The sequence below is a fragment of the Frankliniella occidentalis genome, unplaced genomic scaffold (assembly GCF_000697945.3).
Source record: "Frankliniella occidentalis isolate FOCC.00 unplaced genomic scaffold, Focc_3.1 Scaffold125, whole genome shotgun sequence".
Taxonomy (NCBI): domain Eukaryota; kingdom Metazoa; phylum Arthropoda; class Insecta; order Thysanoptera; family Thripidae; genus Frankliniella; species Frankliniella occidentalis.
This window is the reverse complement of record NW_026267252.1, coordinates 141381-159597: the sequence shown is the minus strand read 5'-3', so window position 1 is coordinate 159597 and position 18217 is coordinate 141381. Positions and strand designations below refer to the sequence as shown.

Here is an 18217-nt window from a genome sequence, read left to right as displayed (position 1 = left end):
ATATTTTCTTCTTTTTCTGCAACATTTATTTATTTTTCTGATTTTTAAATAGGACTTCTGCAAACGAAACACCCCTGGAACTTTGCATACAGTGCCGTTTGCCAGATGTTGTTGAATCCCTCTGCTCTCGAGGTGTCGATATGTCTATTCCAGACAGGGATGGCTGCTGCCCTCTGTGGGCTGCTTTAGCATCAGAGCAAGAAGATATTGCTTCAATTTTAGTTAGGTAAGTCTCGCTTTGTTACTTTGCTCTATCCTCCATGTTTTAGAACATCTTTTAGTTCAGTTTTTCTTTTTTATATGTACAGAAACGGTGCAGACACTGACTGTTGGGGTGCTGGGCCTGATGGTTGTCTGCAGTCGCTGCTCCACAAAGCTATAGATGATAACCAGCAGAGCATTGCAAATTTTTTAATCAGATCAGGCTGTGATCTGAACGCCCCTCGTCGCCCTGGACCGAGTGGAGTAGGAGGTGACGAGGCACACGACCTTCAAGGACCATTGCATTTGTGTTGTTCATGGGGTCTACAAAGCACTGTACAAACATTAGTGGAACATGGAGCCAATGTTAATGCCAAGGTGCTTGCCTCCTCTTTTGAATTGCGTTGGCTCCGAAAAAAACAAGCGTAACACTGCCAGTGCCGGAGAACAAGAGTAACTGGGAGCAGCGCGGAGAACTCGAGTAACTCCCTATCTAAATAGCCAGGCGTTACTCGAGTTCTCCGCGCTTGTGCCAGTTACTCTTGTTCTCCGGCACTGGCGGAGTTACGCTTGTTTTTTTCGGAGCCAACGATGGTGCTGCCTTTTCTGAAGCAGCCATTGTTCAATTTATGATTCCTTGTTACTTGTTTATCAGGATGCAGACGGTCATACACCTCTCCATATTGCAATTCAGAATCAACACCCCTCTATTATAGCCCTTTTGCTCTGTCACCCCAACATTGATTTGTCGATCAGAGACAAGACTGGACTTTCGCCGTTTGCATCAGCTTTGACTGTCCGCAACCATAAAGCAGCAGAGGCAATTCTGGATAAAATGCCTAATGCAGCTGAACAGGTACAAACTTTTATATTCCATTTTAAAGGTTATATTTTTAGGAAAATGTTTAGGGATCTATCTAATTAACCTCACCTGCTCAAACATACACAATGACACAAACTTACATGCATACACAATTTAATTTTTTTCCATCTATGATGTAAACGATATTGTAAGGCTTCATTATTGGGATAGGTACAAGTGTAGTTAACATGTAACATAACTTTAAATTTTGTATTTGCAGACTGACAACAAAGGGCGTAATTTCCTGCATACTGCCATCCAACGAAATGATTCAGAGAGTGTTCTGTTTTTGCTCTCCATCAATGTGGATGTTAATTCTCGAGTCAATGATGCAACTCAGACTCCACCTCTGCACCTAGCTGCTGTCACGGGGAATGATGTGCTTGTTCGGAGTTTATTCTTAGCTGGAGCAAGGGTAATTTCCCCTTGCAGCTCTGTCCTCCTTTGTTGTTAAATGTAAACTGAAACTAAATTCATCTAATTATTATTTCCAGCCCAATGATGTTGATGCTCACAAAAGAAATGCTCTTCATGTTGCATCAGAGGCTGGCCATGCCAATATTGTTTCAGCTTGTCTATCTAATGGTGTGGCTTATGACGCTGTGGATTCTGCTGGTGACTCTGCATTGCATATTGCATGCAGAGAAGGACATCTGCAAGTTGTACGTACTCTTTTAGAAGAGTCCCAACTGAATGCAGAGACTATGAACCTTAAAGGTCAAAATCCTCTTCATGTGTTAGCTCGACATGGCAAGGATAACTCAGCTGCAATTTGTGAGCTTTTCCTCGAATTCATGCCAGATTACCCAATAAATAAACCAGATCTAGATGGAAACACAGGTATAATTTTTTCCTCAGTAATTTTGTTGTTAAGTTACTGTGAATATGTATCTGCTTTTGACAATCTTTGCCATGTCAGAATATTAACTAGTATTGTCTGATTTCAGCACTGATGTTAGCTTACATGAAGGGCAATGGGAATCTTTGCCGTGCTCTTGTGAAAGCGAAGGCTTGCATAGGATCTATGAACAAGGATGGTGTCACAATCTTTAATTACCAAGTGACCACGAAGCAGCTGCTTTACAGGTCATTTACCTAATCAAATACTATTTCTACCCAACTTAATTTCCTTTGTTGTCAACCCAAACATATGTAATGTTATTTGGTTTCAGTCTGCTTAATCAACTCTCTGAGGAACCTCCATGGGCAGAAGGGGATATATGCTTGGACTGTGGTACAAAGTTTGGTTTCACTGTTCGTAAGCATCATTGGTAAGCTTCATTAGGGTAATTAAACACTATTTGAGTTACATTCACCATACATGTGTCTTAATTTATTTTACATCGTACTCTTTCAGCCGACACTGTGGAAGAGTTCTATGCAGTAATTGCTCTGGTCAAGATGTCCCTATTTTGAAATTCAATCAGAAAAAACCTGTCAGAGTATGCTCAGTTTGTTTTGACTTTTTACAAGTTGGATCTTCATAAAATGCATTCCCTGAAATTGAAGAATAATTAAGCCCAATCTCTTTTTCCAAGAGTCAGTATCAGTTATGTATTATTAGTCCATAAAAGAAAGAGGCAACAGAATGTGTTATGTGATATAATAATGATTTTGCAGTATTTGCTCAGTCTGTTATAGTTTTAGATCATTCTCATTCTTAACACTACATAACTATGTTTTACTATCTACTTATATGTCTTGCATTTACTCCATCAAATCTTTAGAACTGTATGTTTTACACACTGGTGTTACTTTGATTTGATTGTTTCAATTCAGCAATATTGTTACTGGTGCTGAAAATGAATGTAGATAATTTTCTACCAATGCTCAACTAAGGGCTGGGCCATGTTGTTGTCTACAATAATTCAAATGCTTAATGTTTTTGTTAAGCTCATAGAAAAGGTATGTGTATGAACAGCACAAAATCAGCAGTCTTACAAGTTGAGGGTAGATTTTATACTGAGGTAAGTGCCATGATTAGTCTCACATGTCTAATGTTTTTGTCAAATTAAAAACAAAAACTTTTCTAGTTTGGAGGACATACTCGTGCTTACAACCAAAGGTTATTATGTCCATTCATGTGCTTTTTCTTTCACAAGATGTGGACATCAGTTGTTAAGTTTATGAATGCTTTAAGCTTTTCTGCATGTTTTTGTTTGTACCTGTAAGCATATATTTATTTTTAAATATATATTTTTACTACAATTGATTGTTTACTGTCTAATCAATTTTAGATCAGACTGAGAAATTATTACCAATATGTGTCTAGAATAGTATTTGTATTAAAATGTTACCTAAATCATTGTGCATCCAATCACTTTTTGGCACAGCCAGAATTCAGTACCCATTACCCAATTCCAGTTGGCACACTATTAAAGAAAATGGTTAAGGATAATACATACTATAGAATAGACCAATATCTGATTGTGTAATTTGAGAAAGATGTAGGAATATCAATGACATCAATTATTTATTGTTTGATAACAGGAAATTACAATTGCAGCACCATGTCAATGCATGAATCTTGCTTAAAGAGAATCAACAAAATGAAGAATTAAAAGGTTTGAAGACCTCAATAAAAGAGTTTACATGAAGATTGCACTGTACACATTTTAGCTCTGGGTCTTCCCCAATAGCCCTTTCAACTAAATACAAAATTATGTTTCTACTTCAACTGCTTAAAAAGATCGTGAGATACGCAATGATCAACACAGTGGAACCAATCGTAAACTTCCTCGGCACATGTTTCAGCTGTCTGCTTTTTGCTATTCACCCTGTTGTTACATTCTTCAAGTCTCTCCTTAAGAGCAACACATTTGGGCTTCAGCCTGCACTTTTCCTGGAAAATTGAATAATAATTATAATTAAGAGCCCACGAGAGGTTCAAAAGAGTAGCAAGAAACAAAATGAGAAATGTCTAAGGTGATAGCGACAGCTAGCAGAAAGCTATTCTATGTTCGATGTCGATTTAGAATAACAAGAAGTGACACACACCAAAATAGAGCGAACAATAGGTATTGTATTCTCGTTCAAATTTTCAAAAGTAAAAATTAAATAAAGTTACTGTAGAACGCGGACCACATATTACTAAACCAGGTAACCTATTGAGGTTAGGAATGCGAACCTTCATAATCACAGATCACAAGACTTTGGCATGGATGTGTGAGAAATCATTAGAATGTACGGCAATATTTGCAGTTAACTTACCTTTAAGGTTTCCTGGGGGTCAACAATATCTTCATCTTCTGCCTGTGCCTGAGCCTTCACCAGAAATCGGCTGGCAAAGAAGTTCCCGAACCAAGACATGCTGTTCTGAAATTAAGGAAATGGTCCAGGACTACTAATTAATATAACTGAAATACGAAAGACGGTTTATAAGTCGGAAACAATCAGAATCATCCTTCAATATCAACATTTACCTTGATATTCCTTCAAACGCGAGACGACAAACGACCCTCAATCTTGAAAGTCCTTCCTTCCGTCTGCTATTCAGTCCCTCTTCTCCTCTCCTCCCTCCCTCTTCCTCTCTTCGCTTCTTCCCGGGCGTTCGCAAAGCGGTCGAAAATGGTCGCATTGGCACAGAAATGGCTTAACCTAGGTCCCTAGGTTTAACTTGAAAACTAACGAAATAAATGCATTGCCCACATGTAAGAAATCCGCGATAATTTGACATCATACTTGACGTGAAGCCTAAGTCACAAAAGCAGCATTGCATGACGGCACTGTTTTGAGGAAACAGCAAAGCAGCAAAGCTGTACGGGCCGACGGCAACGGCAGTGTTCCAAGGAAACAATGTTGAAGCGGCCGAAGTCGTGGTCGTTGCAGCATTGACCTGATAGAAATGTTCAAATATTTTATTTTGGGTATGTATTTTGAAGAATTTTGTTCAGGAAAACGAATGGAGTAAATAAGCAATTCGCTTGACGTCAGTCTGCTCCGTGCAGCCTGACCAAGGGGCGACAGATCAACACTGTTCAGCGAGAAAAGTAAGTATACTCAAAATTCCTAAATATACTAAATCACTCATAAGTAAAGCTTGTTGTGATAGGGTCATTAGTTTTATTTTTATCTATGTTCATTTATTTCACACAAATATAATTCAGTTATCTTCAAAACAGCTGTAATAATGGGAATTGTAGCTACTCTAAGTGTAAAATGACATAATTTCATTGGTTTATTTCAAGATGACCTGTTAATTTGTACTTATTTTTGTCGTAAAAATTGGTTACTGATATAATTTAGGAGTGTCATCCTGAATAAACATTCTAATGAAGCTTACAATTAAGCATTGCGACACTCATTATTGGGAGTAACATAACCTCACTTACTATGTTTGTTTTGATTTTGCTTTCAGCTATGAGTACAACCATGCACCCCAGCCATGGATCCAACCAGAATGTACAAAATTACAATCCAAACCATCCTATGCACAACAGAAATAGAAACTTTAAGCTCCTTAGCGATCCATTTATAAACAAGGGTGGTAACAAATTGTACCGTTATGATGGTGTGCCTAATGATGCTACCCAACCTCTTGTTATTTGTCGGGATCCCCGCTCAACACTTACCAGGATATGGGCACGTCTGGATCAACTAGACATTCCTGTACCGAGGTTTAAGGTAACTTCCTCTTGAATCAAGAGCTCAATGATCTAGATCTATTATCAAGAACTGTGTTTTTAATATTGTGTTCAAATGCTATACAGTTCAGTTTATCTTACCAAGTAGGGCGGTAATTTATAAGTTTTGTTTTCAGATTGATGCTAATTATGTTGGAGACCCTCCTCCAGTGGAAATTACAATATCCAATCTAAATGACAATATTGACAAGACATTTCTTGGAGATATGGTAAAAGAAATTTTCCTTGGTCTTATGAGACTGTTAAAAAAAATTGATTTCAACATTTTTATTTTTACTCAACAATTACATTGGTTGCTATGTTATTTTACAATTATAGGTTTCAAAATTTGGTGCATTTGAGGAGCTGACCATATTCTACCACCCTGTAACAAACAAACATCTAGGATTAGCACGGGTAGTATTTGAACTTACCAAATCTGCTCGTGCTTGTGTGGATAAACTGAATGATACATCAGTCATGGGGAAGGTTTTACGCGTTTTTCTTGATCCTTTTGGTGAGAAATCTCTTCTGTAATTAATTTCCCTAGGTATTCTATATCAGAAAATAAAGACTTTAAACTAACTCATTAATTCTTAAATCAAGGGAATGAGTGCCGTACGACATATCAGACTCTTACTGAAGAAAAAAAGGAACCTCCAAAGGAGATAGAGAAAGAGAAAACTAAAGAAGATGACAAAGATGATAAAAAGTTAATTAAAAAGCCTCCCAAAGTACCCCCTGAGCATGAACCCGAACCTACTGCCAACCATAAGGTAAGACATTTAGGTTTTAAACCTTTTGTCAGTGTTTTAACTTCATATATTGTAGTGATTTCCATTTTATTTTTACCAATGATATGATTTTTATTTTTAGGCTGAGTTACACAGATATGATAGTACTCATCCAAGGTTGCATACTGATTATACGACTCCCGCAAGTGATCTTGGTTACAGAACTGGCTCAAGTGAAAATAATTCATATATTGGTAAGTCAAACTTTTTCTCGTCTCGAAACCAATCTTTTTACCTTTTTGTTTGTTGGATTAATAGTCTTCCTCTTTTCTTATCAGGTGCATCATCGGACAGAACATATAGTCAATATTCCCATTCAACTCCAGGGTCTACTTCTAATCATTCATCACAACAATATCCACCATACGATTACCACAACCATGGCAATCATGCTCACTATCAAATTAATTACCATTCTCAACCACCACCTGGTTACCCGCCAGGCCTTCCGCCTACTGCAAGCCAATGGACTCAGCACTGGCCCCCAGCGCCAAATGCAAGAGCTGTCAACTCTGCATCTATGCCTCTAACAAATGATGTTCACCAGTGGTCAGGATATCCTCCTGTTCCTGATACAAGAAATGCTCTGCCTGCCAAGGTGAGCTGCTTTACTTAAGATTTCCCATTTACTGTAACTGTTATCAAGACTTATTTCATATTGTACTTGTAGTCAAAAAGAAAAGAAAAGTCACGACGGAAAGGTGCTGATGCTAGTCCCGATGACAGTAAGTTGGATCTCGATACACGGATAGAAATGTTACTGAAAGGTGGCAAAGTAGGTGTTGCACCTGCCTTCCTTCAGTTGGGAGTAAGCTCAGATGAAGAAGAGGAGCAACATCGGAATAAAGTTGTGTCTCGGCGTTCATCAAGCTCTTCAAGGTGTGTATTATGTTCTTAACTTAACAAGTTAATTTTGACTTTCTTCTTCAAAATCTCATTAACAGTGCTAGTTTTAATTAATTAATGTACTCTTTTAGACACCGTAGACATAACAAACACAAAAGTCATGGAGTGTGTAGTGGGGAGTCTGATGTGGAAACAAGAGATGCTGAAAGATTAAATGATGATATCACAGATCTTCCTTCAGAAAAAGAACCACTCTCAACCCCCCCATCACCTTATTTGTCAGAAGAAATTTACCTGCAGTGTCATCAGGATTATATTGAGGAGGTAATTGCACTGACAAATTGCATTATCAAGGATATAACCTCAAATGATTTTTAAGTATCTGTTCTAAACTTGGAATCTACACAATTTTTCTCTTTAACAGCTTCATAGAATTAGAGAAGAAAGAATAAATCACAAAGCTTCTAAAAGCAAAAATTACAAAAACTCAGAAGTTAAGAAATCATCAGAGGAACTTCATAGTGAGATAAGTAGTAGTGAAGATGAGATTTTAACCCGTGGTACATGTAATAATGATGAGAATAGTCAGCAGTCCAGAATCCAATCATCCTCAGATGAACTTAGTCGATTAGAAGTTATACCTTCCCTGACTTTCAATAAAGTCTCTGAAGATAGTCAAAAGTCTACTCCATTGAAAGTAAGTTTAGTTTCTTCATGTTTTATTTTTCTTACTTTATCAGATTGCCATCTAATGCTTTAATTATTTCAAAATTTCTTATTTTAGGATGAGCAAAATAGTCAGGATGATGACAGAATGTCATTGTCGAGTTTAAGTTCCGGAGATGGCAAAATTAATACAGGTGACACTCCTGTGTTTACACCTCATGTTCCTCCTCCTTCTATCCCTACTCATATACCTCCTCCAACTCATTTACCCCCACCTCATTTAACATATCCACCCCCAGGCTATGCTTATGGACAGCAAGTTCCTTACTATCCCGGACAACCACCACCACCGAATCTTCCTCCAACTAATATTCCTCCTCCCTACACTGGCCCATACCCAGCCTATCCTCCACCACCATCCGGCCAAGAAGCGTCATATTACAACATGAGCTATCAGGTATTCTAGCTATTACAAGCCATGTATGTGTATATATTTTCTAAAATACCGGAACATTCATGTTTTAACCCTTTTATTTCAGAACTACCAAACTAGTGAAAACCATTTTTCAACCCATCCAAATGCATACTTACCAGGATCTCACTCTGCAGCATATGCTTATCCTGCATACCCCGGGCAGCCAGGAGTACCTGGTCAAGAAGAAGCTCAAGGGCACATAATTCAGTACGTTCTTTTACCAGTGATTAAGAATTTGCTTTATTTGTTTGTGTTGTTAACAGACTCTCTTGTCTTTTTAAGGGGTGTAATAGATAAAGTAATCGCTGAATTGAAGGCCATTTTAAAGCGAGATGTCAACAAGAAAATGATAGAGAACACTGCGTTTAAATCCTTTGAAACCTGGTGGGATCAAGAAGAAAACAAAGCCAAGGTAATTGGAAAGAAAAAAAATGTTTCTCTAAATTTAAATAACCGGATTTTGGAAAACTTGGAAAGGTGTGTTTTTAACATCTTATATTATGTCTGTACGCTTCTGTATTCTAGGCGCCATCAGCTGAGGTTCCAGTTGAACCAGGAAGTGCAGAAAAGGTCTCTAAACCTGCTCCTAGCCGTGAACCTTTGGAAACAGGAGGCTTAACTGGTTTTGGATTGGGCTTTAGGGCAGCCATTCCTAAGATGCCATCATTTAGAGTAAGTATAGTTCTGAATATTGCACTTTTTTATTTTGTGAGTTTTATGATATTTGAATCTAATCTAAGCTTTACTTTTCTGTAGCGGAAACGTAAATTACCTTCACCTACTCTTGATGAAGATGGTTCATCTAGACCTGGTGCTCTGAGTGATCAAGAGGAAATGGTCAGGCAATCTGACTCTGAGGTAAAAGAAAAGAAATAAAAAAAATTCATGCTTCTGTTTATTTCTTTGATTGTCATTTCTCAGTTTTGGTGTTCTTATCCTTTTCAGGCAGAAACTTCTGGTACAAAACACCGACGTGAGCGGCGACGTCGGCGAATTATATCTGATAATGATGAATCTTCCACTGTCAAACGATCATCATCGTCATCATCATCATCTTCTTCCTCTTCTTCCTCATCATCATCTTCATCCTCATCCTCATCATCAGCTTCTAGTAGTCGATCAGCAAGTCCTAGTCTCAAATCTATTTCTAGTGCTAGTAATCTTAGTTTGCCATCATCAGGCAGTGGCTCTGAGAGTGGTGATGATGAAGAAGCACACAGTGCCACAACTGCTTCTGCAAAGGAGCGTCTTGCTGAGAAATTAGCTCTTTTGGATCTGGAAGAACTTGAACTTCTTAGGACTTTCAGGTGGGCAATGTTTCCTTTTTTGAATATGTTTTGAGTCTTATCAAAATATTTCTAGTTAGAAAACCTACCTAAAATTATTATTCTTCTACAGAGAAAGAACACCAGTGGGCAGTTGCACGCCTCTCCCTGATGATACTGAGAGTTCCGATGGAGAGATACTATATAGCAAATTTGGCTCATTTGACACTTCTCTCCATGATGAATCAACTGATGATGCCTCTGAAACTGAAGAAGCTATGGCCTCCTTAGCTAACAACAAAACACCAACTCAACCAGGTTCTTCACTGACAGCATCTCATGCTAGTGCAACTAAGAGTGCAGCAAGTATAGATTCAAGTGCTACTTTGACCGCCTCTCCCAGCTTCGGTTCTCCAGCATCCCAAGACAGGTCTCCTCAGCATCTTGCAGATGTCAGCAAGTAAGTGTTTCTGTTCAAACATGCTCCACCTCCACCTAACTTTACCCTTATTCCTCATGAGAATGTGGTCTTTAATAAAATCTTTTGTTACAGGTCTGATTCCTTTGCAATTGAAGCACTTATGGCCCTTGCTGGGGCAAACCAAAAGAGCACTTTAAAAACAGGCCCAGAGATTGTGTCTGGCATTCGTAAGCTAGAGAAGTCAAGTGATGATGACAAGTATGGAACTCTTTCTCATAGCAGTATCTCAAAATACAGTTCATTCTGTTGTAATCACACCTATTTTACCTTTACCTTGCAGGAGATTTGCTTCTTCGGTCAATGGTTTGACATCATCCATACCTAAAAGTATTGCAAGAAACAAAAAGGGCCAGATGCCACTGGACGAAGTTGTTAACAAGTGGGAAAGTGCACATGATGATAACAAAAGATATGCTTCAGATAATTATGAAAGAGACCACGATCAATATGGTAATCTCTCGCCGGCTCATCAAACCCTAATTACTCTTGAACATTCATATTCTTTACCACCTGAAAGAGACCCTGCCAGTCCCCCTCCACATACTGACCCTCATTCTCGCAAGCTTTTCAATCATGATCATGGGTATGTTGGCACAAAGAAAAGTCTTATTTTATGTGTTGTATTCTTTGTAAAATTATGATTATTCATGCCATTTTCTAGATATACTGCACGAAGCACAGCACCAAACAAACCTCTTGCACCATTGGTGGATGATAACTATTACAAGGAGCCCAAGAAAACTTCACCAAAGAAGCCTCAAAGAAGAGCTGAGATTGACAAACTTTTGCAAGCTAACAATTTGTTTAGGTAAGTGGGATTAGAGAATTTTACCCATGCCCATGCCTAATACCTGAGATTGTTACCATTCAAAGTGCCACAATCAAATTTTAAAACCATTACTTTTTGTTAGTTAAAAAATAAAATTTATTTTCACAGGGCTCCTGTTGTTGTCAAAGAAAAGCCAGTGGTATTCTCTGAGCGCTCAACAATGCAGGAAATGCAGGTCCTGTATGAATTCTTGACACGGGGTGTCGATCCAGAAGATATAAATTATCTGAAGAGGAGTTATGATACAATGCTTGCCAGTGACGCTGCTGGATACTGGCTCAATGATACACATTGGGTCGATCATTGTCATATCCTTTACATGCTTAATTTACCTGGCATTTCCTTTGTTGTATTTTTATGTGTTTCAAAACTTTGATGCTCATGTGTTTCATTTTTTTTCTAATCTTTACAAATTCTGTCTTGTTTATTTATCCTTAATTCCATTGCACATACTGACCTGTCATCCTCGCCTCCCAAGAAACGAAAACGAGATGAGCTTCGATTACATGCTACAGGCAGTGCAAGAACTGAAGGTTATTACAAACTAGATGTAAAGGATAAGATGAAGTACAAGGTAAGCTGATACTTTTTAACTATCCATTTACCTCACTCCTTTGGATTTTCTCAGCAATTAAATCTAATCTAGTTATTTATTTTTTGGTTCTCCAGTATCATTTTGCACAGTCAGTGCAAACAACTACGGTGGCTGTTGAAGACCCCTCCAAGAATATTACTGGTAAAATGCAATCATTATCTAGAGAGGCAAGAAATAATCAGCGAAGATTACTCACCGCGTTTGGTCAGGTCACTGATAGTGACTTGCTGAAATTCAACCAGTTGAAGGTATTATAAACAGTGTATGATCTTATATGTTTTCCACGTGTTACGTGATTAATTTTGGTTGATCCACCTGTTTTACAGTTCCGCAAGAAGCAGTTGAGATTTGCAAAATCTGGAATTCACGACTGGGGCTTGTTTGCTATGGAGCCAATTGCTGCAGATGAAATGGTTATTGAATATGTAGGACAAATGGTTCGACCTGTAGTGGCAGATAACAGAGAACGCCAGTATGAGGCAACTGGTATTGGATCATCATATTTGTTCCGTATTGATTTAGAGACAATTATTGATGCCACAAAGTGTGGAAATCTTGCTCGCTTTATCAACCATAGCTGTAATGTAAGTATACTTTATACTGGGTACTGTGTTATTGTTGATTTTGTTTTATCATCTTGTTTGCTACATTAAATTACTGTTACATATTCATTACAGCCCAACTGCTATGCTAAAATTATTACAATTGAAAGTCAGAAGAAGATTGTCATTTATTCCAAACAACCTATTGGTGTCAATGAAGAAATTACTTATGATTACAAGTTTCCTTTGGAAGATGAGAAAATTCCATGTCTCTGTGGAGCCCCACAATGTAGAGGAACACTTAATTAGCAAAGGAAGCAAATTTGTATCCTCTTTTCCACCAATGTCATTCCTTGGTTATCTTTTCTCATTAATTGGGGATGATTTCATTTACCTTAGTTTTTTAAATCTCTCAAACATAGCTCGAAATGTGCCTGCAACAGTTGCCTATCTACAAAGTGTGTCGTCACTTCCCTTCTCTGCCTCTCACCTATCAACCACAGATGAGAGGAGGTGAAAATTTACTTTGTAAATAGACTGCTGTAGCAGATAAATCTTCCCCATGCAATGGGCTTGTTCTTTACTTTCTATATGCAGTGTATGATGTAACCTCTGCAGCTGTGAACTGTTAGTATCTTGTTAGTGAATGCTTTAACATGGCAAGTTGTGTTTTGCTTGTTTAGGTTTGTGTGAAATTATTCTCCAAATTTGCGTTGTAATTTTGTGGTAGGATACGGTAGGTAGTTTATTGTGTCAGCAAGTCTGTGATATTTCCTAAATAGTTGCATCAAGAGTAGTGATCAAATGCAACATTTTAAATAATCTTAGTGAAGTGTATGTCAGCTTACCCAATTTCCTTAGAAGTTTTCCCTGGTAATGTGTGTTGTGTAAAATATTTTGTTGTCCTTTTCTTTTCTGTTTGTTTTTGTTTTGATGTAATTATAAATCAATCTTTCTGATGACTTTTACTTACTTTGACTCAGGATGTTATTCAGTTTACAATTCAACTAGGTATGTATTGTTATCATTTATTTTTGGCATTACCGCATAAATCAAATAAGTTGTGTGAGTCATTCGCACCCTATTTATTATTATTAAAATCCATTGGTAACTTCAATTCTGCTTGCCTGTATACGTGATCATATCATATATGTAAACAAGTCAGCATTTAGATGTGAATGGAAGTGTTCAAATGCCCAATCATTTTAGTGAACATGATGGATGTTTAGTGTGCCATTGAAAATTCCTGCTTACTAATCAGTTACACTCATATGAATGTGTGTGCCTTTATTAGGCTAGCATTTTAAAAATGCAATCATTTGAAAAGATTGACCTGTATTTAACTATGTTTTTGTCTGCTTTGTTATCTGTTGATGCCCTTTGCCCTGCAAGATGCGTCCAGTTTTTGGCAAGGACAGTCAAATTCTGTGATATTTCTGTGTGACTTTGTTGTTTAGTAATGTAGATTTCATCATTGACTTAGTACTTTTGTTATGAACCTGCAGCAAAGTTGTCTACTCTTTGGATCTCCAATACTTGTTGTACTAGTAACCTTTTTCTCTTTTCATCATATACTGTTGTTTGACAGTGTAAATGTTCCCAGGGTTTTCAAATGCCTTTTTTATACTTGTTATCAGTTGATAAATATGCCCTCACTATTTAAATCTATTGTTATCAAAAATATTTCATGAACACTTTTTTAGAAGTATGAAGCATTCTAATGTTCATGTAAATTCTGTTTAGTTAAACTTATTGGAACTCTCAGTAATTATCTCAAATTATTAAAAAAAAAAGATATTTTAATAATCGACAAGTGACTTCAGTATATGCCTTGCACTGGTGATATATGTACTCTCTTTTGTCATAAGCTTTTCATTGTATTGTTTATCGAGTTTACACCATTAGCTTCCATAACGCAGTATTAAATTAAGTTGTGCTACACAAAGACTGGACTGCCAACAAAATCACAATTTCTTCAATCCATGGATAGTTCTACACAGATGTTTTGAGATCATTGTTCTTCCACTAGGACTAATTGCTCAGGGTCAAGTTTTGTTTTAATAGATAACAAAATGTGGATTAAGTCATCTCTTTTGGAGTTTCTCATGCATTGTGCAAAGGAGCTCATGAATGACAAACATCATTAGAGACTTGTAATACCTTATAATATCCTTCATTTAATCTGTTATTGTCTTAGTTCTCTTACCCTTGCTGAGATTTAGAGAAGCGTTTATGAAATTTTTAGTATTTACAATGCGATTAAAGCGTGGAGGATATTGTTATGAATTAATTTATTGTTTAAAGAACGTAAGTCTGCTACTTTGAGTCTGGTGTAATTGATTGAGAACAGCTTCATGAACTGTTTTCTTTCATAATAATTTGTATGAATTATTGTACAGTAAATTTAAATTAGTTTTTCAATTAAATACCTACTGTTTTTATACTGTCATCTACCAATCTAAGTCTGTACATTTCAGCATGAGTTGTGTATATATATATTTTTTGTTCTCCCTTCATAAGGGAAAATGAAAATTAAAATGGAAATATGAGACAATTTTTTTCTCAACTTTTGAAATATTTACTGTATGAATCAAGCACCTTTCACCCTTATTCATGCAAGACAAGTACAAAATATTCACATATTATCAAAGAGAGGACTCTCGTAATTCTAGTCTTATTTGAATGAGACTGCAAATTGAGACCTGGTTTCTTGAACTTTCAATCACAACATTCCACAATCATAACAGAAATTCAGAATCCAGTATTTAATGCTGGTTTACTGTCAGGCATATTGCTATTGCTATTCACAAATGGGTAACTATTATTCGAAGGTAGACTGATTTCCTGACCAATACCATTCCCATTGGATATGTGTGATGGTGATGAATGTTGCATATCAAGCTGACTCTGAGCTATATCAGCTAAAGCACTTTGAATCTGACTCAGAAGCACTTCTCCACGAGCTACAACGTCTTCTAACCTTTCACCAGCCTTTTGACTTTCTTGTTCTAGCTGACGTAAGCTTGCTACCTGGGAGGTAAGAAAATTACACAATGTGTAACCTTAAAATGAATGCACGCACAACATAAGCTTTTACAAAGTAAATCAAACTTAATTTACCTGAAGTTCCGTAGATGAATCTTCATTAGGCAATGATTCTATGAGAACGTCTATATCCTTGGCACACCTTGCAATTAATGTGGCAAATAAATGGGCATAATCTGTGACTGAAAAAGTGAAAGTTCACACAGATAAATAATTATTAGAACTGCTGACGAGTTAAACTCATAAAAACAAGAGTTTTACCTTCTTGCTGTTGCTGAGGTGTTTGTGATCCACTACGGTCAAAGCCAGGGAATTTACTAGGTGTGGAGAACTGTTGCAGGATTCCGATGCTGTTGCAAAAATTATCAGCTTGCTAACACAAAATGTAAAAACAAAACAGATTAAGTTTTTTTTTATATTTTACTTTAAAGGAAAATGGTCAAAAGAAAAAGTATAACCCAATTTAATACATCATAAGAAATTCCACAAGACACAAGTTAGTGGCACCTGGTTTATTGTATCTTGGAGTTGAGTAAGTCTGTCAGCCATAATGCTAGCGAGAGTTTAGATCAAGAAATAATGAAAGATCGTAAATCCAATACGATTCCGCCAACTTTAATCGCGTCGTTTGGAATCTACAGAACGCAAACCAAATATTATGGGCAACTGTCAACTATTTGACAGACGAAACTACAAACGCAATATTAATGTAAATCTAAAGCCAAATTTATGTCATGATCATGTATGAAAAATTTGATGAGAAAATAAAGCGGCATGCGGCTTGTGACGTCACGCCACTGTGGTGGGGTGTTTGGTTGGTGTTGGGGGTTTGTGTATGTGTTGACGTTGACGTGGGTCCCAACAGCATTTCAACCAAATCTGAGAGACCAATTACAAATCTATGTGAACGTGGCATTTGGTGCTGTTCAGCGAAATAAACTTTCGCAAATATGATGTTCCTGGGCTTCAATTTATTGTATTTTCTTTCACACTTGGCAATTCTTTTAGTAATACTCTTCATTGTGGTTAGTATAATTGGTTATTTTGACTGCTTTTTCACACAAATCTCGACAACCATTGAGTACAACAGTCTTTTTTCAGAAATTTGTTCTATCAATAATGATTCTTTTTCTTTTCGACAGCTGTGTGTTGTACTGTTGTATATTACGAAGCCATATCCTGAAGTGTTCCGATCAGATGCAGAGAAATATTTTAAAACAATGGATGGTAGAGAACCTTTCCCATCACTTGCTGAGAAGTCTAGTATTCATTTGAGTGTTGTTGTCCCAGCATATGATGAAGAAAAGAGATGTATGATAATGCCCTCATCATGGATTCCTTCAGTTTAGGTATCTGTTACATATTTCTTGGACTTATTTGTTTTTCATTTATCTGTGCAGTACCACCAATGCTGGATGAATGCTTGGAGTTTTTAGAAAACCGTAGACTTAAGACAAAATCCTTTGCATATGAGGTCATTATTGTTAGTGATGGCAGTAAAGATAGGACGGTTGAAGTAGCTTCAAAATACTCGTCCAAATATGGGTCCAACATTGTGCGTGTGCTTGATCTTCAACCAAATCGGGGAAAAGGTGGAGCTGTGAGACTTGTAAGTTTTTTTGTTTTTTCTTTTCAGTGAAATCTCATATTTTTAGCTTGGTTGACTTTCCATACGCTTACTCTTAACACAATTTGTTCATTTTCCAAGGGGATGCAGTCTGCCCGAGGTGCTGTGATTTTATTTGCTGATGCCGATGGTGCCACCAAGTTCTCTGATTTAATCAAGCTTGAAGATGAGTTGCAGAAACTTCTTGGAGGTATACTTTACGATGAGTTACTCTTCTTTTAATGTAAAACCTTGGAATAATTACTTAATTTTAAATTGCATCCAATTGCAGTTGATTACCTTACATCACCTGAAAAAGTTGCTGTAAAGGATGCCATTGTGTGCGGATCAAGAGCCCATTTAGAAGATGAGGCTGTTGCTTCGCGGTCCATGTTTCGTACTTTCTTAATGTATGGCTTCCATATGCTTGTGTGGTTGTTGACTGTGAGGGGCATTAGGGACACTCAATGTGGCTTTAAGCTGTTGACAAGGTCAGCTGCCTCTACGTGTTTCCGTAGTTTGCATGTTGAGCGCTGGTAAGTTCCACACAAAATCATTTCTTAATCACATGAATATTTATTGAATGTGTCTCCTCATAAGATATCTTATTTTTCATTTGCAGGGCATTTGATGTAGAGCTTTTATACATAGCTCAAAAGTTACGTTTCCCAATAGGTGAAATAGCTGTTAACTGGACAGAAATTGAAGGTGAACATCCATATCCATTATTATACTTGCTCTTCAATGAAAAACATTGTTAGTTATTTTTTTTTCCTTTCAGGTTCAAAAGTTGTTCCCGTCTGGAGCTGGCTTCAGATGGGACGTGATTTGTTTCTCATTTGGTTAAGGTATCAAATTGGAGCCTGGAAGCTAAAAGCTGATTAATCCCTAAAATATTACATCATTTGCTAAAATGTTTTCTTTTTCTTAAATCAAACTAATCGTAGCAGTGCATATTTGGAATTTGAGAGATTTGAAAACGGAAAAAGAACTGGATTTCACCAAGAAATATGTTTTTATACCAGATGTATACCATGAGACCTGTTTTTTTCTCTTGTGGATTGGCTATCGAAGCCCTTTACTGCACTGAGTGCAGGGCCTGAAATGAGGTGTCTCGTCACACTTCAACTTGCATTAAACAGTGAAAGTGGCTGCCTACCAGAGGAATTAACATAAATTAACTTTCCTTGGCTGTCACCTGGTCAGATCTAAATGCAGTTAGTTTAAAGTGAGATTAAATCCAATATTTGTGGAATTTGTTTACTCTATTTTGTTATTAATGTAGTGTGTTTCAGTTTTCTGTGAAAACACAGTATTCACTCACAACTTGGTGAGGTATTTGTATTATTTGATAGCTGTCAAGTAGCCCAATAATATGCATATCCTTG

At 37.1% G+C, this 18217-nt stretch overlaps 5 protein-coding genes across 5 annotated transcripts in view; 3 read left to right on the top strand and 2 right to left on the bottom strand.

The window, feature by feature from the left end:
• LOC113202984 (rabankyrin-5) overlaps positions 1–3368 on the top strand; it is a 31445-nt gene extending 28077 nt beyond the window's left edge. The window contains exons 13-20 of the mRNA XM_026417453.2: positions 53–226; positions 309–579; positions 857–1057; positions 1284–1478; positions 1558–1903; positions 2011–2149; positions 2236–2334; positions 2421–3368. Of these exons, the coding sequence (XP_026273238.1) occupies positions 53–226; positions 309–579; positions 857–1057; positions 1284–1478; positions 1558–1903; positions 2011–2149; positions 2236–2334; positions 2421–2550 (1555 nt within the window). The 3' untranslated portion in view covers positions 2551–3368. The remainder of the gene's footprint in view (positions 1–52; positions 227–308; positions 580–856; positions 1058–1283; positions 1479–1557; positions 1904–2010; positions 2150–2235; positions 2335–2420) is intronic.
• A 149-nt stretch (positions 3369–3517) lies between these two features.
• On the bottom strand, positions 3518–4634 carry LOC113202992 (cytochrome b-c1 complex subunit 6, mitochondrial). Its single transcript, XM_026417462.2, has 3 exons — positions 4486–4634; positions 4274–4378; positions 3518–3905 (listed from the first exon to the last, which is right to left on the bottom strand). The coding sequence occupies exons 2-3, from the start codon at positions 4370–4372 to the stop codon at positions 3732–3734; spliced, it is 273 nt and encodes a 90-aa protein (XP_026273247.1). The 5' UTR covers positions 4373–4378; positions 4486–4634; the 3' UTR covers positions 3518–3731.
• A 164-nt stretch (positions 4635–4798) lies between these two features.
• Positions 4799–14744, top strand: LOC113202983 (histone-lysine N-methyltransferase SETD1B). The gene is made up of 25 exons (XM_052270475.1): positions 4799–5052; positions 5421–5686; positions 5823–5915; positions 6025–6202; positions 6292–6461; positions 6562–6673; positions 6758–7077; positions 7150–7358; positions 7457–7649; positions 7750–8022; positions 8110–8448; positions 8531–8673; positions 8749–8878; positions 8992–9138; positions 9223–9324; positions 9412–9773; positions 9865–10191; positions 10285–10410; positions 10493–10795; positions 10874–11020; positions 11150–11352; positions 11494–11615; positions 11711–11884; positions 11963–12220; positions 12314–14744. Exons 2-25 carry the CDS (start codon positions 5423–5425, stop codon positions 12485–12487), a joined length of 4869 nt encoding a protein of 1622 aa, XP_052126435.1. The 5' UTR covers positions 4799–5052; positions 5421–5422; the 3' UTR covers positions 12488–14744.
• LOC113202990 (mediator of RNA polymerase II transcription subunit 21) lies at positions 14733–15920 on the bottom strand. Its single transcript, XM_026417460.2, has 4 exons — positions 15731–15920; positions 15485–15596; positions 15299–15405; positions 14733–15208 (listed from the first exon to the last, which is right to left on the bottom strand). The coding sequence occupies exons 1-4, from the start codon at positions 15770–15772 to the stop codon at positions 14930–14932; spliced, it is 540 nt and encodes a 179-aa protein (XP_026273245.1). The 5' UTR covers positions 15773–15920; the 3' UTR covers positions 14733–14929.
• A 106-nt stretch (positions 15921–16026) lies between these two features.
• The window catches only part of LOC113202988 (dolichyl-phosphate beta-glucosyltransferase), a gene marked incomplete in the record, with an annotated part of 38389 nt that continues 36198 nt past the window's right edge, over positions 16027–18217 (top strand). Inside the window, 7 exon segments of the mRNA XM_026417457.2 lie at positions 16027–16248; positions 16366–16534; positions 16624–16832; positions 16932–17040; positions 17122–17365; positions 17452–17537; positions 17611–18217. Of these exon segments, the coding sequence (XP_026273242.1) occupies positions 16174–16248; positions 16366–16534; positions 16624–16832; positions 16932–17040; positions 17122–17365; positions 17452–17537; positions 17611–17714 (996 nt within the window).

Coding starts and splice junctions, on each gene's coding strand:
- LOC113202992 (XM_026417462.2), bottom strand. CDS start 4,372: ATGTCTTGGTTCGGGAACTTCTTTGCCAGCCGATTTCTGGTGAAGGCT. Junction 3,906..4,273: donor ACCCCCAGGAAACCTTAAAG/GTAAGTTAACTG, acceptor TCAATTTTCCAG/GAAAAGTGCAGGCTGAAGCC.
- LOC113202983 (XM_052270475.1), top strand. CDS start 5,423: ATGAGTACAACCATGCACCCCAGCCATGGATCCAACCAGAATGTACAA. Junction 7,359..7,456: donor CGTTCATCAAGCTCTTCAAG/GTGTGTATTATG, acceptor GTACTCTTTTAG/ACACCGTAGACATAACAAAC. Junction 10,796..10,873: donor CTTTTCAATCATGATCATGG/GTATGTTGGCAC, acceptor GCCATTTTCTAG/ATATACTGCACGAAGCACAG.
- LOC113202990 (XM_026417460.2), bottom strand. CDS start 15,772: ATGGCTGACAGACTTACTCAACTCCAAGATACAATAAACCAG. Junction 15,597..15,730: donor TCCAAGATACAATAAACCAG/GTGCCACTAACT, acceptor ATTTTGTGTTAG/CAAGCTGATAATTTTTGCAA. Junction 15,209..15,298: donor ATTCATCTACGGAACTTCAG/GTAAATTAAGTT, acceptor CTTACCTCCCAG/GTAGCAAGCTTACGTCAGCT.